Below are 20,511 nucleotides of genomic sequence, written 5' to 3'. Positions count from 1 at the left end.
ACATAACTGAGCAGCCAATTACTGTACATGACAGAAAAGACTGAGCTGATTCACAGGTGCAAAGGCTGACCCACTGACTGCAGTATGAGGAAAAATGCCACGGTTATTTTCGGAAGTTGCATACAAGCCACATGAAGGCATCAAATCAAATTTAACGTTGAGTAACCCAAGTCTTTAAACCTCTATTCGCCCCCCCCCGCCACAAAAAAAAACCCCAAACCAAACCAAAACCCACATCCAAACTGTTCTCTCAAAACTACATTAAGCACAACTGTCTGAAAGGGTGTGGGTTTTTTTAAATAATATCATTTTTATATAGAAAAACCATCCCTCCTCATAGGCAGCAGTTCCCTCATTTCCCTTTGTCTTCCAAATTTTATTTATCAGGCTTGTATTCATCAAAACTCACGTAGTGCTATGCTAAACAAATCCTCCATTGCCTAGAAACGTCTGTTCTGCATGTTACACTACAGAACAAAGAGAAGCAGAATAAAGACAGATTAATTTTTGAAACAGCTCTAGTTCCTTCTATCGAGTTCATTTATGTTCAGATTCAGTACTTTTTCCACAGGCGGTATGGCACTATTGTGAGAAGCAGCAGAGATACCAGCACTTAGAAATAACCTGAGCGTTTTGGTTGTACAGATCTTTGTAAGAACAGCCATTTAACATTTTCCCTATGCTAAGATTTTACTTTCTTGGTTTGCCTTTATGGACAACTTTGCCTTATTAATTGCCGGGTTCAACAGTCTCGCTCCTATCCAATTTTCCCAACACCACAAAGAAGTATCAAACTAAGCATAACTGCTCAATTATCTTACAGTTGGCCAATTTCCAAGTGCTTTGGTATTAACTCTGCACGCATATCCTCACTGGTGTGTTACACCGTTACAGAAGTTGCAACGACAATTTACTTCTGTACGAAGATAGCACCGACTCAAATGAAAGCAAATGAAACCTCAGGCCTTCTTACCTCAAAATTTCTCCGAAAAAGCCCCCACACGAAAGGATGAGCGCAACCAATCTTTCCCCTTATACACTACCATACTGACACCTGCATTGCATTTGCTAGAGCACTGACCACCTGAAAGGCTCATGTACCTCAATAGGTGATATAAGGAGGAGGAAGATGAGGGAGAAGAGGCACCAGGAGACGAGCACCAGTCCCTGTGCTGTCCCGTGCAGGTGCCAGCCGTTCCTCCCCACCGGTCCCATCCCTTGCATCCACCAGGGCTGTCAGCTCCGAGCAGGCTGCTTGCTCCTGCTCACCGCTGCTGCTGGAGACCACCATCACCAGTGGGATGACACCACTCAGTGCCACGCCAGCAAAAAGCTGTCGGGGTGGCAATCTAAACTAAGTTTAAACATCGGCACAGGGGGAGTGACTCCGGTTACCACCTCTACATCAGAACCCCGAATCCATTCCAGAACTTCCAATTCTGGTATAGGCAGGTAAGAGAAAGTTATTTTAATTCTGCACTGTGAAAGACGCACTTTTATGAGGAATTTTTGACAATACATGAATAGCTTTATTCAGATAAATAACTCCCATATTTTTCAAGTTTAATATTAAAGCAAAATTCCATGTGCATAGTTTAAATTAATAAATCCCATTAAAGTCTTCATAATTATCGCTACACCTACTTTGATCACCTCTACACCTTTTTTGGTAAAATGTTTCAGGAAATACGTTACCTTTACTCTAAGACCGAGGTATCGGTTGTTTGACATAAGTCGTTGCAAAAACATACCAGCCTTATTCAAACACTTACTGGAAATATTCACAAAGGTCACAATAACATCATGAATACAAAAATAGTAGCCACAAGATACTTGCTTAGATAAATTTATTAGTGCATAGGTTAGAGATTTACTCCCCTCCAATATTAACAAAGAAGTTCACGTGAAAAACAAGTTTTGTTTTGTTTTAAAACAAACTCATTAAGGCAGCTATATAACAAGTAAAAGTATGGAGTGGCCTATTCAAATTTCTGGTCTCTATGGGCAGATTATTGCATTATAAATTAAAAAAAAAATCAACATGATGGGATTTTGGGGGTCATTTTAGGTAACCAGCTGTTAAACAGAAGAACTGATTTTTCCCCCCCAGTCTAATTTGTGTATCTGTATAAATAATATTTACTGATAAAAATCTAGAAAACTATAGAATAAAAATATATTTTACCTAGAACGAGTACTAAGGCAACCAATCTTTCCTTACTTTGCATGTAAACTTCCTCACAAACATCAGTGAGTGTTCTGGACTTAGAGGTAAAGAAATTTGTTCATTAATGAAGCCGAATGAAGACTTCTTTATGGCTGACTTGCAAAAAATCCAATAATAATTTTTTTTTCTTTTTTAAACATGTTTGACATCTGAATAGCTCCAGCACATTCACAGTATATTTGGACAGCAAAGCAAGAATAGTCATACATACAATATAAATTGTAAACTTTGCAGAATTTCATTAAGTCAACAGACTGAATTATAGTTTACTGAGTAACTTCGATCTCAGACACTTTGAACAAAACGTTAAGTTTAAGGATTGCAACCTTTTAGAACCGAGTTATTGCAGTTAACATTATAGCTGAATGTTTGGAAACATTGACAAGTGTAGTATTAGACTGTGTTTAAAAAGGCACACATTATACTTTCCTCTAATTCTCTTACAGTGTAAATATATCTACATATCTACATAGATATCCTTAAAAAAATGAGAAGTCAAAAATTCACGTTACAAATATTTTACACACAAAATACAAAAATAACCTGTAACATTAAATGCAGTTATTTGGTTACATTGGAAGTCTTTCAAGCTTTCAAGTCTTGCAAGCTAGCATTACAACCAGTACGCATATACTAAAACACTTCATGTATGTTATATAACACAAATTTCATAACAAATCAGTGTCTTAGTTTGCATTATGTTTCAGACTTTCCTGAGGGAGTTTATCCCTATGTGCTATATTCACACATCAACATTAGCAAGCTTCTGAATAAGAAATCTTGACTTGGCTTCATACAGAAAAAAAGTGTGATTTTTGCCATATTCATATGAACAATAAGGCTAAGCTCATCCATCAGTTTCCTTTGCACAAGGATTATTTGTAAAATTATCTGCAGAGGTTCAAATTTGGTGTGCTTCATTACTGCATTCTTTTACCAGAAATGTTGCAACTAACTTTTTATTAGAAAAGCAAGGAAATATTTAAAGCAATTAACCTCAGTCATATTGAAAGGAAAAAAAACCAACAACAACAAAAACCAACAACAAAAACCAAAAACCACAACCAACCTGGAAAGTGTAAAAAAACCTTTTTTTTTTTTTTTTCCTTCTCAAGTGTAATGCAATAGGCAGACAGTTAAATAAGTAGTCTTTTCAGGATAAAATATTTTAGCATTTGTTGGAGAAAAAAATTTTAAGTATAAAGCTTAGATAGGTTACAGTGACTAAATAATTAATACACTTAAAGACAAGCCTACATCTCAGAAAAGTTCACAAGAGTGCTAACAAAAGCAGCACTGGTAAGGTACTAAAATTCATGATTAGAATTATATTAGCAATAGTAAAAAAGCCAAACAGTCAAAACTCAATAGTCTCTCAACTCCCTATTTAAACTGTTTGTAACACTGAGATATGCAAAAAATCCTGTTACTTTAGTTCAAAACAATTAAGAGCAAGTTTCAGTCTTACACATGTATAGTTTATGATGAAAATCCATTCATATCCTAATACATTCTTATCTTCATTTATGAGTAAACATTAAGAGTGATTTTGTTGTAATTTTTAACCATTAGTGGTAGGTCATCATCATGGAACAGTGTAAGGCATCATTTATTAAAAAAGGTTTGGCTTTACTGAAGATGTATTTTGGAGTTTCTGAAGGTTTGTAACTCTTGGAATGTGCTTGCTATGATAGTGTTGTTGCTAGGATAATTCCAAGTATCAGAAGCAATACAGTTACACATATAATTATGAACATCAATTTCTGCAAAAAAAGAGAAAAGTTGAGATTGAAATACCTTGTCAGATACAGAACTGTTTAAATACATGCATAGCCACAGAAAATTAATAATACTGACACCTAATCTGAGTGTTTGGTTTTTTTTTCTGAAGAATACTTACTGCTATTTCCCGTTTCTAGTCTTTCTTTTCTAACATACATGTAACCATAGTTACAAGATAGAGCTATCTGTATAAAATTTTTGTATTTTACTTCACAGAATAATTGTTATTATTCACATCCAACTTCTGTAATTATCATTACATACAGAAACAGATGCAATAGTGAACATTTACTTATCAAGGTCAAGTCTAAGTACAGTAACATTGCTTACTGCCATCCTCCTTGAATAAATATTTGTAGCCTGCTCAAACCTTTACAACTGTACACTTAGTGGAATGTAACAAAACATCAATAAAAACACTGTGCAGGTAATAGCTCAGAAAAGCTGCAAGGCGGGGGGGGGGGAGAGATGGGTTCTATGTAAACGCATCAAAGCCCGACATACATACAGTCAGGTATTTCTGACTATAAGCAATGATACAATAAATCCTGTTATCTGCCCATAAACCAAAACTGAGAAGAAACTGTAACATCAAAACTAAAAATTTCAATATTAAAGGAGTGTTAGTACAGAAAACTGAATTCCTGATTAGCTGTCTGAAATGACATTCTACTCATAGCACTTCATGTATAGTTTGAAGATACTACATATAAAAGTTGAGTTTCTATTGGACTCAGAAGAGTTAACTGCTATTTTCTACTTTGCCTGGCTAGGTGTTATCTTGACAAGAAATGGCAGGTTAGTACAGCGAAATCTGAACATTGCAAGAATTCTCAAATTTATGTCCTAAAATTCCAGTTGGAATCTTTGCAGCCTTTCTTTTACAAACACATCGTTATTTCCCACTGTTTCATTTAGTCTAGCATTAATAAACAGCTTCAAAGTAAGAAATTTTAAGATGTTCTGCAAGGAATAATAGCCAACTTCATGGCTGTAGACATCTGGTTCTATGAAAAAACATAGAAACCCCATTTGATAAAGTTCCAGGTGTAACTAGTATTTCACATCTCAGTGCAGACTGTTTGCTGATGTGAACTTTCAGCATAAAAAAAAATTTCAAAAGGTCCGCAAGACAATAATTGGATCTTTTGGTCTCATTTCCTTCTGCATTTATGAGTCTTATGCCATGAATGCAGTCTGTAAACTTAGCAGCTTACCACTAGATGTCAGTTTTCAATATTCACATGCATAGCACTTTTATAGCATGCAGAGAGAGAGAGAGGATCCATCAAAGCATCTCAAGCCTACCCCCTCCAATACTAACTGTACAGATATTAAGGGTTAGTAGAACAATACAAGTTACCAGCGCAAAACAAGAGCAAAATTAGTTGATTAGTTACTTACTGCCGCATTGGCAGGAAGTCATGAATGCTGAGGTTATCCAAGCATCACCGAATACCAACAGACAAACCAATAATTAGACCAATTATGGCAATCAACACCAATGACACAATGATAATTATCCACATTTTCTGTCAAAAAACAAGGTATTATTATTTTAACATAAAGCACATTAAGACTTGCATTTATTTTCAATATTTAATATAGTCAGTTTTTAGATCCACACTCATTTTTATTGAAGCCTGCAGTGTTCTCAAATTGAGATAAATTTATCTGTATACTCTTGCTTGCATAAGAATAAACATTTTTAAACAGTGTTTACAGGTAAACTAGTGTGATTAATACCTATATAGTTATCAAAGATGAGAAAACCACCATTTATAAATACATTATGTGGCTCTTTTGACATTTCTTAATTTTTTTTAAAACATAACAAGTGTGTTATCTATATGTAGATATCTGTCTATCTATGTAAAGATATATTATTCCCTCAAATCCAACTCGCCATAAAAAGCCTCACAAAATTGCACTGCATCTAAAAAGGGGAAATTATAATGTCAGAGGAACACTTCATTCAATCTGCAATCATACAGTTACAAAATATAAAAATAAATTACTTAGTAGTTTGATTTCAGAATACATTATTTGGCTTTCTGATGGGAAGAAAGATACCGAAACACAAAACAAGTTTCCATGCCAATGGAAAAATGCCTGAACGTTACTTTGAACTCAACTCCTCCACAAAATTGAGTGTCATTGTTTAACGGCACATGCTTCCCAGAGGGAAGATCCCCCTAATCTAGTACTTTTACAAAAGTACAAAAGTGCTTATCTGTGAAAAGAATAATTACAGATGAAATTCTAAAAAAGTAAGTGTGCTTCAGCGAAACTAGTAACTTTATTTTTCCTGCTAACATGGTGATTTTATAGCTATGAATCCAGGTAAGTTTACCAGTGATAAAGATCCAAAACCCTTTAAGATTATTTAGACTCTGAATAATTTACGGTATCATGGTAGTTGATAAGAAGAACTTGTGAATTTATCTACTAGCATAATATAGTAATTCTTCTTTTGGGGTTTTTACATTTCGTAATGACAGCTTTTTAAGTGGAAAATTGTGAACATAGGTTAGCTGTGCATTAATTGCTTATCTGTTTTTGTAGTACAAGATGTTTCTCTTGTCCTCTACTGGTAATAGCAATTTTTAATATTAACTATAACAACTTAATCCACATTGGAAATGTTCTGATTTCCTCCAGATTATGGGGGGGTTTGGTTGGTTGTAAAATCCTTTGGTAAATCTTCCTCTGTCACATACTAATTTATAACAATGTTTTCTATTCCAATTTTAATTATCACAACTACAAGGAAGTAAATCGCATATATTAATGCTACCTTGATGGACTGAATACAACAACAACAATCAACTGAAACTGACAGTTGCTTCATACTGTGCTAAGTTAATACACTGACTAGCACAATTGCAGAAAGATAGCATACCCTTCGTGCTTTACTTTGATATTTAACTGCCTTTTTTGTCTCTTCTTTTGCATGTTCCACGTAATCTGATGCATTCATCACGTTCTTTTCTATGTTGTTGATCATTTCACCCTTAAAATTAAATTTTGAAAAAAAAAAAAAAAAATTCATTATTGGAATCCATGGATCCTTGGTTAATGAACTTAAGAGAAGAAAGGCTAGAGAACATCAACAATTATTTTAAACATGTGAATAATGTACATATTAGTGGCTGGCATTTTTTCTGCTTTGACATGTAAAGGAAAAAGGGAATGAGAAGCAAAAGCTCAAAGTTCTAACCAAACAAGGAACATTCATGGGGAAGGCAGGCATATTTCTCCCTTTTGCAGGAACAAATACTGAACACCTGAAAACATACCTTTGAACATGAGGTATGTTTTAACAGCCAAACTAAAACTGACATACTAAAGAGATCGGAAATCCCTGACGTGCCTGGAAGTGGGAAAGGATATTGACTATTTTGACACAAGGTTCAACAGTTGCCTAAGAAAATGCACACATATAATAGCAAGTTCAAAAGTTCCTAAGAATTGAGGGTTTAGAATGTCAATACATAACAAACTCAAATTAATTATGAAGAATGAAATTTGGTAATGAAATGGAGGATTGGTGAAAAATTACAGTAAGTCTATTACCTGTGTTTCTGTCCATCAGAAGAAATAATCAGCAGCAGTAAACAGCAAAGCATTAAAGAATGATGTGCAAGTAACTTTTGTTCATTTCTAATTCAAAAGAAAACTGCTACCAATTTGCCTTGGCTATATATTTAATAACAAAGCAACACAGGACTTCTAGAACAAAACCCAATTAAAAAAAAAAAATAAAAAATAGTCCTTTTCAGGAAAGTTTCTCTCCTGAACATTATTCTTTTCACTTTCCTGCATAAGTCAAAGAATTTTAAGAACAGAAGTTAAAAATATTTTTGTTAGAGAATTGGTATGTAAAGACTACAAATAGAGTGACCTTACATACATGGCAAGACAAAGCTTATGAACGTGAGACAACTTGAATGACTTGTCAATCCCTTTACACTCGTGTTAGTTATAACAGTAATCATACCTTTGTATTATGTGCAAGTTGCATACATCCTTGCTAACGCACATTTTATTCTACCACAGTAGTCCGTTACCATGTCTGTGAAAATCCTAAATTCCCAAGATATTAGCCAATGTTCCAAGAAAGAGTTGCTCTTACTTAAACACGCACAAAATGTTCAAGCATATTGCAATATAAGCATGTTGAAAGAAATATCAAGTATAATAACTCAAAAGAAAGTCTATGCTTAGTTATTCATAGCATATACTATGAGTACATCTAAATTGTAAGTTTGCCTAAAACGAAACAAAAACCCTTTAGTGATTAACTTACATACTTTCTAATCACAGTCAAAACCCACTTTAAGTCTGTATTACCTGAACATAAGCAATTGTCTCTGCATATTCAAAGAGGAAGACGGGGGGAAAAAAAATCCCACTTACATAAATGTGTTTGAATTGGTTCATTTACCTGAGTCTCAACAAACATTGCCATGTCCATAAACATTTCATGTAGTTCCCGTATGCTAGATTCCAGTTTCATAATATCCTTGTGACGTGACTCAATTTCATTCAGAGCTTGCCTAGTTATTTGAGAGTCTGATATAATCTTCGGGAGAGCAAAAAAAGATATGGACATAAATAAGTAGGTGCTGACACACTTCCAAATAGCAGAAGCAGCAGAACAGGAGACATACATAACTGGACCAGAAATACATACATCAGAAGTGAAAATTGAAGGATTACCACTCTCTAACATTTCTTCCAGTTCCTCATCAGTGGTGGTCTTTCCAGCTAGGAAAAAAACAACAGTACTTCATATAACATCACTAGTTCATCATTGAACATAAAATTTTACCATACCAGAAGGATGACAATTCAAAGAAAAATCTCATATTGAGTATTTTTCAGGCTAAAACAATGTGGTGTTTAGTCATTACCAAGTGCTATTTTGCATATGAAAAAACCAGAAAATATCAAGTAATAGAAAACAAATGTAGACTCAAAGCTACGATGAAGAATTCCTGGTTGCTGGGAGGGTTTTTTGGTCAAATTGAAGAGTTTGATCAGACACATTTACAATGTACCTATGAACCTTGTTAAGTGGAGTGTTCTTCAGAAGGAAGAACTTGAGATACAGAGTATTTATAGAACATTCAATATTTACCTATTCAATTATGTCACATTGGTGCCTAATTTACTCACTCCCCACCACTGTGTGGGCAATAAAATCTTTATGTAAATTTGATTTTACCAACACAGGATTACATTCATATTTTACATAGAGAAGATGATCACCCATAGTGTACCTTCGCTTCTACTTTTCTTAATACATCTAACAATTGATGTAGTTTATTATTGCATGTTTAAGCAAGCTGAATCCTATCAATCACACTGGTATGACAAATTGAAGTGTTTTGAGTTACACAACACATTGAAGTGATGTGTATTACAATTTTAAAATTTACATATCAAATCCCTGTTCTTCCCATGTAAAACAAGTTGAATGTCAGTAATAACTTGTATAATTCAGTCCTATCAGATAAAAGTTAATCTGAATACTACTTTCTGACGTTAATACCCAAGAATGCTGTAAAACCTGCTTTAAAATTTTTAGTGCTGAGGGAAAGCAGAAGGCTCTAATTGGGCCATAACAAGATGAACTTAAAAGAACTATGTCCTGAGGTGTTAGGGTCCCTTCTCCTCAAACATACAGGTAAGGAAGAATCTAACTTGCATGATAAACTTTACTGAAATGTTCAATTGAACCATTAGCATGAGAGGCTAATGACAAATTTGAGAAGTCCATGAAAAGCAAAGTCTTCTTGTAATTTGCCAACTTTTCTGTTTCCATTTCCTATTTCAGCAATGTATGTATTTGCTTTTACAGGAGATATTCAAAAAGGCTAATTTTAGGTACAACATGTTATGGTTTGTTTGGTTGGTTTTTTTTTTTAAGACACTTTCCAAGGTAGATGCTGTAGTTCAGAGTCGAGTCGCGTACCTTTTGAATACTCCTCATAATAATCAGTGATGAAATAAGTCAAATGTGAGTCAGTCAACAAATGATTAGAGTACATATAAGGGCAGCACTGATTTTATGCCAGCTGAATTTAACAAATGTTCTTCTTAAGAAAAATAGAATAGCATAAAAAGAGAAATTGTCCTGTTTAGCATGTTAATTTTGGAATGCTTTCTAATAACACTTGCTATCTTCAGAACGCAGCTTTTCTTAATGTTTCATTTCAAGTTGCAACATTGGAAATAAATGAAACAAAGCTAAAAGGTTATTTTCTTTAATAATTTTCAATATAAAAGAAATTATTTAGTGAGTTTTCTCCATTTTCTTTACAGCTGTTCTGAAGAGTAGTATCAAAGAGTTTATGCCATACAATAAAATTGTTTTTTTCCCCTCACATGCTTCAAGATGTCCAAGAGGTATGATGCTTTGTACCATCTTTAAGAAATAAGAAACAAGGGAGGTACTAACAACACAATTAATCTTTTTAATAAAAGTGTATTCAGGTCACTTACTTATCTCTAATTGTCTCTGTATCCGACCTTTGCTGCGTTCTCGAAAGAGAGTTTGGGTCTCGTTGTATTCCGTCATGACCTCCACAAACTTGTGAGCTAATACAGAGTGCTGTTTTTTGAGGATTTAAAAATGTGGAACAAAAACATTTATTTTTTTTTGATACAGCAAATACTACTGCACAACAACTGAAAGTGGTATTTACATTCCAAGAAAACAGAACATGAAGCTCTGAAGCTATTTCAGAAAAGTGAAACTCATTCTCTGATTTACTAGAATCCTTTTATTTTCTTCGAACTGAAGCAATCATACCTGTGTTTTTCTTATCCTGAGGTCCACTGATGTCCGATTAGCATTTTCACCCTGATCAAAACTTTGTTCAATAGCTAAGAACAATACAAGCACATTATGAGTCAACATTCAGTATAATTATTTAAGTGTAGCTCAGTTATTTTGTAAATACTATTAATTATTACTTTTTTCATGGACAAGCTCCCCATAGACATGTTTAACAGTTCAGGGGGAGGAGGAAGGTGGCAGTTATATAGAGAGAGAGGAATATATATAAATTTAAAATAATTTTGGTAATTGGTACAGATCTTAAAACACAGTAACTACTTCAATACTCTTAAGAGAGTCGCACTACTACTGTCTATTACTCTGGAGAAAGTTCAAAAGGTATAACAAAATGGGCTGCTCTTACAATTTAAACAATAAACACCATACCCCAGTGTTTATGGAAGGACATTAAAACACTCAATATATTTCAAAACCTATGCTACGCAATTAAGACACACTCACAGGGGAAAGCCACAGGAAAATTAGCTAGTCTGAATTTAAAATACAATAGGTGCTCTAGAGCAATTCCCTATGTAGACATTTACGCCATGGAGACTGTCTTTTCGAAGTTAAAGTTTATCTTTTTCCAAAACATCATGATCAAAAAACAGCATTTCAGTTGCAGAATACATTTCTACACAGAGAAGTTACTTTGCATTGTAATTTTCTAGGTTATTTCTGAAAGCAAGCAAGCTCTTTGTCCTGTCCCACAAACTAGGCTGTGCTGAGACCTGATATTTATGAGCGGTGAAGCTTGGCAAGGAGGAATAAAGTAGAGGACGATACTGTTACTGACATGGGCTCCACACTAGTTGGTAGGGAGGTGGTTGTCTCTCTTTTTTTTTTTTTTTTTAAAAGCTGTATGATACAATTTATGCATATATAATGCAGCTTTTAAAGTTTAGAAGTTCAGCTGCAATGCATTAAGGTTGTAACACTGCTACCATCCTGAATCATTACAAGCGACAGTAGCTTTATTTCTCCCCACAACTTACCCTTTAATTTGGCTCGGATTTTATTAGCAATCTTCTTTATTTCCTCATTTAGTTCTTCAAGTTCTTCCTTTGTTCCTTCAAAAAAAAGAAAAAGTGGTTTTTTTTTTTTTTAGAACTGTTAATGATTGATAATAGTAGGCCAGCAACCATCTACAACTCTACCTTGCAATCTCATAATTGTATTCAGAGCAACCATGGAGAGAAGCAGCTTATTATACTTCTAAGTACTTTAAGTATTGTATTATTTTTATAACAGCATACTATCAGATTCCTGCTTCTTATGACAGGCCCTTACACTTGGGAAATGTTACTACCAAATCACCAACTAAACCACGTGATAGAATATTCCACTTTTTTTTTTTTTTAAATATAACACTTTCAGGGTAATAATCACTTGCTGGTCGAAATGAAAATTCACCAAAGTCTATCAAGTGAAAATACAGATTTATCTCACATTTTTTTAGTTCTGTTGTTTATCACGGACTCATTGCTTTTACTCTTATTAACAACTGTACCATGCACTACCTATATTTTTTTGAAGAACACTATAAAGAGTATTCATGAAGAACTTAACTAGATCTCCGTTACTGGGTTTACTGAAGGCACTAGATTCACAAGACCATACGTTACTTAGAAGCAATGTCATGTTCCTACACAATTCAGATGCATTATTGAGCGCAATTTTTAACACAAACACAATCCAATGAGCTGAGACCACAGATTTTAAACATCCAGATGAACCCTTGTTAAATCTGAGATTTATTGACTGTATATGGTTGTTAAGATAAAAAGCAGTCTGCAAAATCATTTGTAAGAATACAAACATACGCCCACCTATAAACAAAGAAAATACGGGGAAAAGAAAAACTAACACCCAAAGTTAAGTTTTCACCAGCAAGATGATAAATGTTAAGATAGCATTGCAACTTCCACAAAAATACCTCAGCATCTTTTCTTCCCTTTTCTTTAAACCCTGCCCACAAACCCAGGCATGCCTTGAATTAAGGAGTGTTGAGAACAGGGAAGGTTCCATGTTTCTGGGCAAGTCCCTAAACTTTTGAGTTCTCTGTTCAGAAAGCACATCTTTACTTTCAAGTTTTGGGGTTACAGCCTCTAAAAATAGGGCTCCAGCATGGAACTCTTAATACTGCTGAAGCAGCTGGCTGTAGTGGTAGTGTTAGACACAATCTTGCCCCTACTGAGGAATAAAGAGAAGATGATAGCTCTACCATATGAGCTTCTGTTGACAACGTCAACATTTTCACAAATTAGAAGAAATATAAGTAGCCTCTAAGTTTCTAAAGACACAGCCAATTTCAAGGTACCTTATTAAGCTGAGTTTTGGTCTAGCAAATGTTTGGATGATGCAACAAATATTCTGAAAATGTATTTATTCAAATGAGACTTAAAAAAGGGTAAAAAATAAGCAAATGAAAATATTAATTCAATATTAAATATGGGAATACTTAAATAAATGAATTGTGTTACATTCTGCATTCTGAAAACCTGAAGTTCTATTCCTATAGATAGCTAAACCAAACAAAATTTATTTCAGAATATCTATCCACAAATATCTGAAATCTAAAAAAAGTGATACTCACTTCCTTCAGGATTTGGCGCTGACAGGATAATGCTGTGCTGCTTCTTTACTTCTTCCACATTTTGTGCTATTTTTGCTATATTATTTCTAAGTTCCTCAACCTAGAGGAAGAGAAATATGGCAATAAAAACGCTAGAATAATTCAGGGCAAAGATTTGAAAAAAAAAAAAAAAAAAAAAAAAATTTTTGGTAATAAAAATGGTAAAGTATTTAATTGCAACATTTGTATGTATCTGACACAAATCCCAGCAGAAATGTTGACATTTAAACAGGCTGCATTTTTTTTTTTAGAAAAAATTGTATCATTAATAGCAAATGTATTCTGTATGTCCAAAAACTTAAGTGCTGCTACTCTTAATAAAAAAGATTTTAAAATTCTGTAAGCAAATTCTTTGTTGATAGGGAGTTAAAAAACACTTCCATTCAGTAAAGACAAAACATACCCCGAAATAAACATGCCAAAGTGTTACCAACATTTGATTTGGCACACCATTACAAAGCATATTGCGGGGTGTGTGTATGGAGATGAATTGTTAAACCTAATTACAGAAATTAAAAGGCATGGAGAGAAAACTGTAACTTTACCTGTTGGAAAAAGTCATCCATGAAGTGGTCTTTTTCAACAATAACTGTCTCCCCATCTTCATTTCCTTTACACTGTAAAAGACAACAAAACAAATCTATGAAATAAAACGCAGGATACTGTTCTGAAACAACTACAACTTCTTCCGCATTGCTACTGCATACACATTTTTGTCAATAGTCTGCAAAGTCAAAAAAGTAAGTTTTCCTTTTATGAGGACTAATCTAAAACCAAATAAGCAGAGAGGTCAGAGAAAGTCACCTGACCACCACGAAGTTGTAAATGCTAAGACATGTACTCCTCTGTAAACAACTTCAGGACAGAACCAGTCTGTAAGTGATGTCACAGTTTTCATTACCTGTCATAAAAATTATTAAAATATAATTTTGCATATAAATGTTCTCTCACAGCACAAAGAAACTTCCACAGTGAGTCCCACAGGAACTGAAAATAATATTCTATTTACTGAGACAGTACATCAAACCCTCTCAAAGAATTACTAAGAGGGGTGCTGATGACTGCCTTGTCGTGTAATAAGCTAAACATCCAATGAAACCTAGAACAAAAAGCTATCAACATCTGCTTACTAGTTTTGCCCTTGGGTGTTTTCAAGGCTGCCACTGCATGCTAATTTAGACATAATTATGCTACACTAAACTACACATGCATTACATAATGGATAAACCCTTAGAATAGCAGCCAAGGAGGCAGAAGCTCAAGTTGACAGGCGCTCACAGATCTCCAGGGCACACCGCCCAGTAGGTTCCCTGAGTCACACTTCCCTAACCCTTGAGCCAGACCAGCAGAATATACAGATCTTGACAGGAACTGAGATTCAAATTTTATCAGAGGAAAAGAGAGAATTAACATGCATCATAAAGGCAAAGAGTTCCAGCTTCCATGTTCTCTAGTTCCCTCTGTAGAGCACAGACTGTTTGAACTGCACTGAATCAAAGTTAGAACAAAATATTATTCTACCGTATAGTCAATGGGTTATCTGTTAGAAAAAACAAACTACAAGATAGGTGTCATTAAGGGATTTTCAAGTCCAAGACTCCTTTCTTCTTACAAACCCCTCTCTCTGCCTTTGATCTCCTAACACCCACTTACTGCTCCTAAACCCTGATCATCTTATCCAGTAAGCCCTTTGTTACTGGTTTTCTTACATTAGGCGAGATGCGTATTATTTGCATGACAATTCTACAATTTAATCCAGTGTCAAACACTGCTATTATCTAATGAAGAAGGTTATACTCAATGAAGATCTACACATCAAAATCTAAGCAAGCCCTGAATCTTTGAGAAAAGTTATTACTTATACTTTGTGACAGTTCCTTTCCTGCAAATTCAGGGAGTGCATAAAGCCCTATAACAATATGTTTGTCAGAAATCATCTTTTTTTTTTATGCTCAGGGGAAGCCACAATGCCCCAGTTGAAATACAGTAATTTAGATGTTATTGCTTTCCTGGAGCACCTTCCAATCACTCGTAGTGCTGTGTGTCATTAAAGACTTTTTGTAGTTACTTATTTTGAAAGGATGATTGCTAGAACTCAGTATTAGAGAATCTGTCCTTAGAGATTGTAATCAATGAACAGTCTTGTTTAATACGAGTAAGTGAGGAAGTCTGCGCCCAAATGAAGTCATGCAACTTTTACCCATTTCACAGATTGCAGTACTACACAGCTACCAGTTAGTTAATATTTAAGAATGAGCTACACTTTAAAGACATGTAATTTCATTAACGACATAAAAGAACACCTTCTGCCTATATTTACTGCATAAATAATAATTTTTCTACTTGTTTATAATCACATCCTATATTTAGTTAATTGAACTAAAAATAATGAAAATAGTTTCAGCTAAGAGATTCAGCATGTCAGTTTTTAGTTTGGTCAGAAGATCTTAGTAAGACATTAGACACCCGACTAAATCTTAAACAAATGAAAGATACAAAAATCTTACTCAGAAGTCCTGTTTGCAGACACTAGGCTGGAAGGAAGCAATCATGATTATCCACCCTGCAGTCAGTTCCACATTTATTTCACTTTCACATTTGGTTGCAATGACACCATTGACAGATCAATTTGCTGTCTACAATTTGTTGAAGGATTTATGGACAGCCTACTTGAATATCAGCACTTGAGACACCCGATGACTTGTCAATCTCTGTTCTCTACATTCTTAAATCATCGCCTACCTAAAATACAGCTTATTTGCTAACTCTCTTCAACTTCAGTGACGCCCCTTCTTTTGACAAGCACACAATTCAGCCAAGAACTCACTTTTATCATCAAGTTTAGCAGAAACATATTGTTTCTCCTAGACCTTACCTCACCAGTATAAGCAGTACCACAAAAAACCTGATAAAAAGTTTCACGTCAACGCCAAGAGCAATCTAATGAAGTCTGTTTGCAGTTCATGCCTTGACCTTGGGACTGAAAGTCTGGGCCATACAAATCCATAAACATTCACAGACTTCTAAAATATATCAAGCTCCCTCAGAAGTTGGTTTGTATGACAGAATCCAGCTATTCAGACAACAGCATTTCTCAGCTCCAAGTAGAAGCTATGGTGATGGTTTATGAAACTTCTGACATTTCCCAAGCCTTACAGAATTGCAGGAATAAGTCTAGCTTGAGATATCTTACCAAATTAATTATTGACCTTTGAAACTGACCTAAACCCATGGCCCCATGGCTATTACTTGCCCTTGAAATTCTATTCAAGTTTAGTTATTTCTCAGTCCAGATCATGCGTATTCCTCTGGCAGGCTGCAAGGATAGTAACTGACCACCATTACCCCAATGAATCGGACCCAAGGAGTGGGTTACAGAGTGTTACAGTTTCTCCTTACAGCATCAGTGTTACCAGAAATTTTTTTATATCAGTGTAGTCAATGAGGGCTTACAGAAGGCCAAGGAGATCTGTCATGCTGCTTTGGCAGGTCAATCATTAACACGCGGTTAGTAGCATTACCATACAACCAGAAAAAAATCATATGATAACCGTCTACAAGAAATTACTTTACGCTGTTATATCATGGAAAACATAGCTCATCTTCAGAAAATTCCATGTTTGAACAAAGACTAATGTAAGAGCTTAACTCAGGAAAAAAAGAACTCAGTACTGTTTTCCTTCTTCTGAAGAGGTTCCCTTTGCATTTTTTTTCCATACTACTCAATTCTACCGATTTTAACTTTTGTGACTTTGTGGTTCTTCACTCATTCCTAAACAGTTTTGGGGGCACTAAGTGAATGCCCAAGAAATAGTTTACAAAAAGTCAATGCAGTTCTGCTCAAGTTATAGGTCCTTGTTTTTGGTTTTTTTTTTTTTTTTAAAACTACAATCAAATATAAATGTATTTTTCAAAGGTTATGTCTAAGATATCCTCAGTAACACTCAAGAGTAAAAAAATATAAAAAGCATGTATTTAAAATGATTCACTGATCAAGCAAGAAAAATGGATTTCAATGGATAGCTCTGTACCCATTTCAGCATAACAAGATCGTAATTTTGGGGCCATATGAACAATGCACCCCAAACTTGAGATCTAAAACATCACGCTTAAGCAGAGGTTTACATCTTACCTCCTTCTTAAATGATTTAAAAACAATAACAAAAAAGTTTGATTGAGTTTTATTAACAGACCCTTAAAAGAACATCTAGTTTTAATATCTGACACTAGCTAAATGTGCTGAACTGAGTGTCCGAACACAGATCCTACAGCCCTTTTAAAGCCATTTTAAGATGGAGTTGTATCCGTGAACAGCAATCATTGAAGGCTGGGAGAATATTTTACACAATCATTGCTATGTACTTGCCCTGTCTTTTTTTTTTTTAACTTCCCTAAATATCTACTACCAACCACTGCTGAAAGCAGTGTATTGGATCACAGAGAACCTTTTTTTCTTCTTTTAATCTTACACTCATTTGTGCTCAAAATAACTAAAAGCAGTCTGGGATTTGATCAACTGTCCAATTAAATGTATTAAAGAACAATCCAAACAGCTGAAAAAAGTTCGTCTTGGCCTGCTTAGAATAATTTAGAAATGACACTAAAATAATCCCCTCGAAGTGGACAAATACAATTATGGCTACTATCTTCTGAAAAAGCATGTACTTCACAAGACTTTTTCTAGCTAAAAAATAAGAGGAAGCAAGATTATCTGAAGACCATAAAATCTGCACATCTTCAACAATTCCTTTCTCCAGCAACTATTTTAGCACTGTTTAACTGCCTAAATAATGTGTATTAACAAAAATATTAAAAAGTTGAGAGTTTTATGTTAATGGACCACAAACATTAATACGTGACATTTCTCCCTCTTGTTTATAAAGGGAAACCTAGGAACAAGTTACAACTTTTAATGACGAAATAGTTTTCTTGCTGTCAAATAAAATCCAGGAACAGACAAATGAGGACATGTAAACTTAAATTAACATTTCTGCTAAAGGGAATAGCATATTTCATTAAAATGAGTCAGTGTAGACTGGCTAAAGTACTAGGATCTCTTAAACTACTTGTGTACTACATTCGGTATTTGGGGGAAGTGGGGTGGATGGAACTTACATGTAAGGTACAAGCAAAGCAATACACAATGACATTCTTATATTAAGGGAAAGAGTCAAGGCATACTTATTCCTGAAGACTTTGCAGGCCCAGACCTGTTTAAAAACCACAACATATATGCTCTACTCTTCACTTAATGATTTAGCTAAATATACAATGGAACGACACTCAACAAACTGAAATAGTTTGGAAAACAGGCAAATAAATGTTAATACATTATTTCTTCAGATTGTAGTCCTTTTCAAAGCCATCTTATCCACGCGTGATCAAGGATCACTGTTTCAAAGCATTTATGTTAGTAAAGGAAAATAACTTCTTAAAAACATGATCTTTTTTGATATTTCAGGTAAAAACGTAAGATGGAAGTTGCTACTTCCATGAGTTCCCTGTGGAAATCAAGTTTTACAAAAGTAATCTCCCTTGGGTATGCAACTTTTCAAAACTTCAAGTCGACTACACACTTTTAAGCGATAAAATGTAGACTGGATCTTCAGTAACTTCTACTTTCATTTGCTGTTTAAATATCTTCTTCCAGTTAGAAGAAAACTTCAAGTCTCTAAGCTATTTATTAATTCTACAGGCAGTGAAAATTATGTTGATGAACGTATGAAGCACTTCGGCAATACTGAACATTGTGTTTAATATAGTAGCTTGCTGCAGTAATGTTTCAGTTAAAGAAGTAGCTTGTTGCAGCACAGTAATGTTTTCAGATGTCAAATACTGAAGCTGGCTTAAGAACCCCTATGTACGGTTGCTTTAAAAACTTTTAACAATATCTAAGGGGAGAGTTAGGGTTTGGTTAGTTGGTTTTTTTTAATTAAAAAAACATACAACAGACCACTGCTGCTTCCTGTCAGTCAGAATGAGGTCTACAAGCTTATGATCATAAATTAAAAAGCAAATTCAGATTACTGTTTGCTGCTTCCTCTTTCCGGGAAGCTTGCACCATCACTGAAATTTGGCACGTATTCCTACAATCTGGACGTGTTTAGAAATAGGAAAAGGGAAGAAGTATACCTGAAAGAAATTACACATTTCTTTGGCATGACTCCAAAACATCTTTCCTGGTAAAGATACTGTAATCTAATCGTGCTAAAACTTTTCGGATGCCAGTTCATGCCTTTGGAGAGGAAGACAAAGAGACTGGTAATTCCATCACTTGGAGATGGAGCTTCCAAAATGCATTTTGTGTTCCAGAAGACATGAACTTAATTTTAAGATGAACGAGCCCGAAACCTGTATGCAGCTCAAGACAGACCAGCTTCTACATATATGTGGAGTCCTAGGACTATCACAGGAACTCCTGTGTGTTCTCCATTTCCATTTCTTTTCAGGAAAAAAAAAAAAAGCCAAATATCCTCTTATTTTAACCATATCCTGTTAAAGACAGACACGATGGTACCTCCCTCCAACTCTCCCTTATTTTTTAGGAAACTGTTTTCAAAGCACAACTAAGGGAAAGGAAAAGAGCGTATAAACATAACCAGTTACCATTTTGTAAACACGCCGAAAATAAAATCTACAGAGTGCTTTACTGACGCATTACTGGTTAAACAGTTCCCAAGCAGATCCATCTACCCCACTACCCCACGGGCAGGGCGGATTATTATCTGGTTTATCTGTCATTCAACACGGTAACGCCTGAAACGCACTGGAGGTCAGGAGGGCGCGGGGGAAGGCGATCTCTAAGAACCGGAGAAGCTCGGAACTTCGCTGCCAGATCCCCAGGCTCCGACGCGCCTGCCCGGCTCTGGGGAGGAAGCCGGCCCCCTCCCCGTAGAAGGCAGCTGCAGCACAGCGTGCGGCGGCCGCCCCGTCCCCGGGGACGCGGCCGAGGAGCTGCCTCCTCCGGCGGCGGAACGCCAACCTTCCCCCCGCTGACCGTTACCTCAGCCGGCGATAACG

At 35.2% G+C, this 20,511-nt stretch overlaps 1 protein-coding gene across 2 annotated transcripts; it reads right to left on the bottom strand.

Moving 5' to 3' along the window:
• Nucleotides 1-3,267: 3,267 nt before the first annotated feature.
• STX2 (syntaxin 2) lies at nt 3,268-14,112 on the bottom strand. Of its 2 annotated transcripts, XM_010581735.1 has the most exons (10): nt 14,037-14,112; nt 13,453-13,552; nt 11,852-11,926; nt 10,830-10,903; nt 10,520-10,628; nt 8,706-8,779; nt 8,457-8,594; nt 6,912-7,022; nt 5,414-5,541; nt 3,268-3,990 (listed from the first exon to the last, which is right to left on the bottom strand). In XM_010581735.1, the coding sequence occupies exons 1-9, from the start codon at nt 14,055-14,057 to the stop codon at nt 5,458-5,460; spliced, it is 786 nt and encodes a 261-aa protein (XP_010580037.1). In that variant the 5' UTR covers nt 14,058-14,112; the 3' UTR covers nt 3,268-3,990; nt 5,414-5,457. The 2 variants fall into 2 exon arrangements, with proteins under 2 accessions (XP_010580037.1, XP_010580038.1); XM_010581736.1 differs by lacking the exon at nt 5,414-5,541.
• Between the last annotated feature and the right edge of the window lie 6,399 nt (nt 14,113-20,511).

This window comes from Haliaeetus leucocephalus, unplaced genomic scaffold (genome assembly GCF_000737465.1).
Source record: "Haliaeetus leucocephalus isolate CR32 unplaced genomic scaffold, Haliaeetus_leucocephalus-4.0 Scaffold802, whole genome shotgun sequence".
NCBI lineage: Eukaryota > Metazoa > Chordata > Aves > Accipitriformes > Accipitridae > Haliaeetus > Haliaeetus leucocephalus.
This window is presented reverse-complemented; position numbering and strand designations above follow the sequence as displayed.

Excerpts from the sequence above, each read along its gene's own strand:
- STX2 (XM_010581735.1), bottom strand. The coding sequence starts at position 14,057 with ATGGATGACTTTTTCCAACAG. Across the intron at positions 10,904-11,851 it reads AATCCGAGCCAAATTAAAGG|CTATTGAACAAAGTTTTGAT; the intron begins GTAAGTTGTGGG and ends TATTGTTCTTAG. Across the intron at positions 8,780-10,519 it reads ACAGAGACAATTAGAGATAA|CTGGAAAGACCACCACTGAT; the intron begins GTAAGTGACCTG and ends TTTTTTTCCTAG.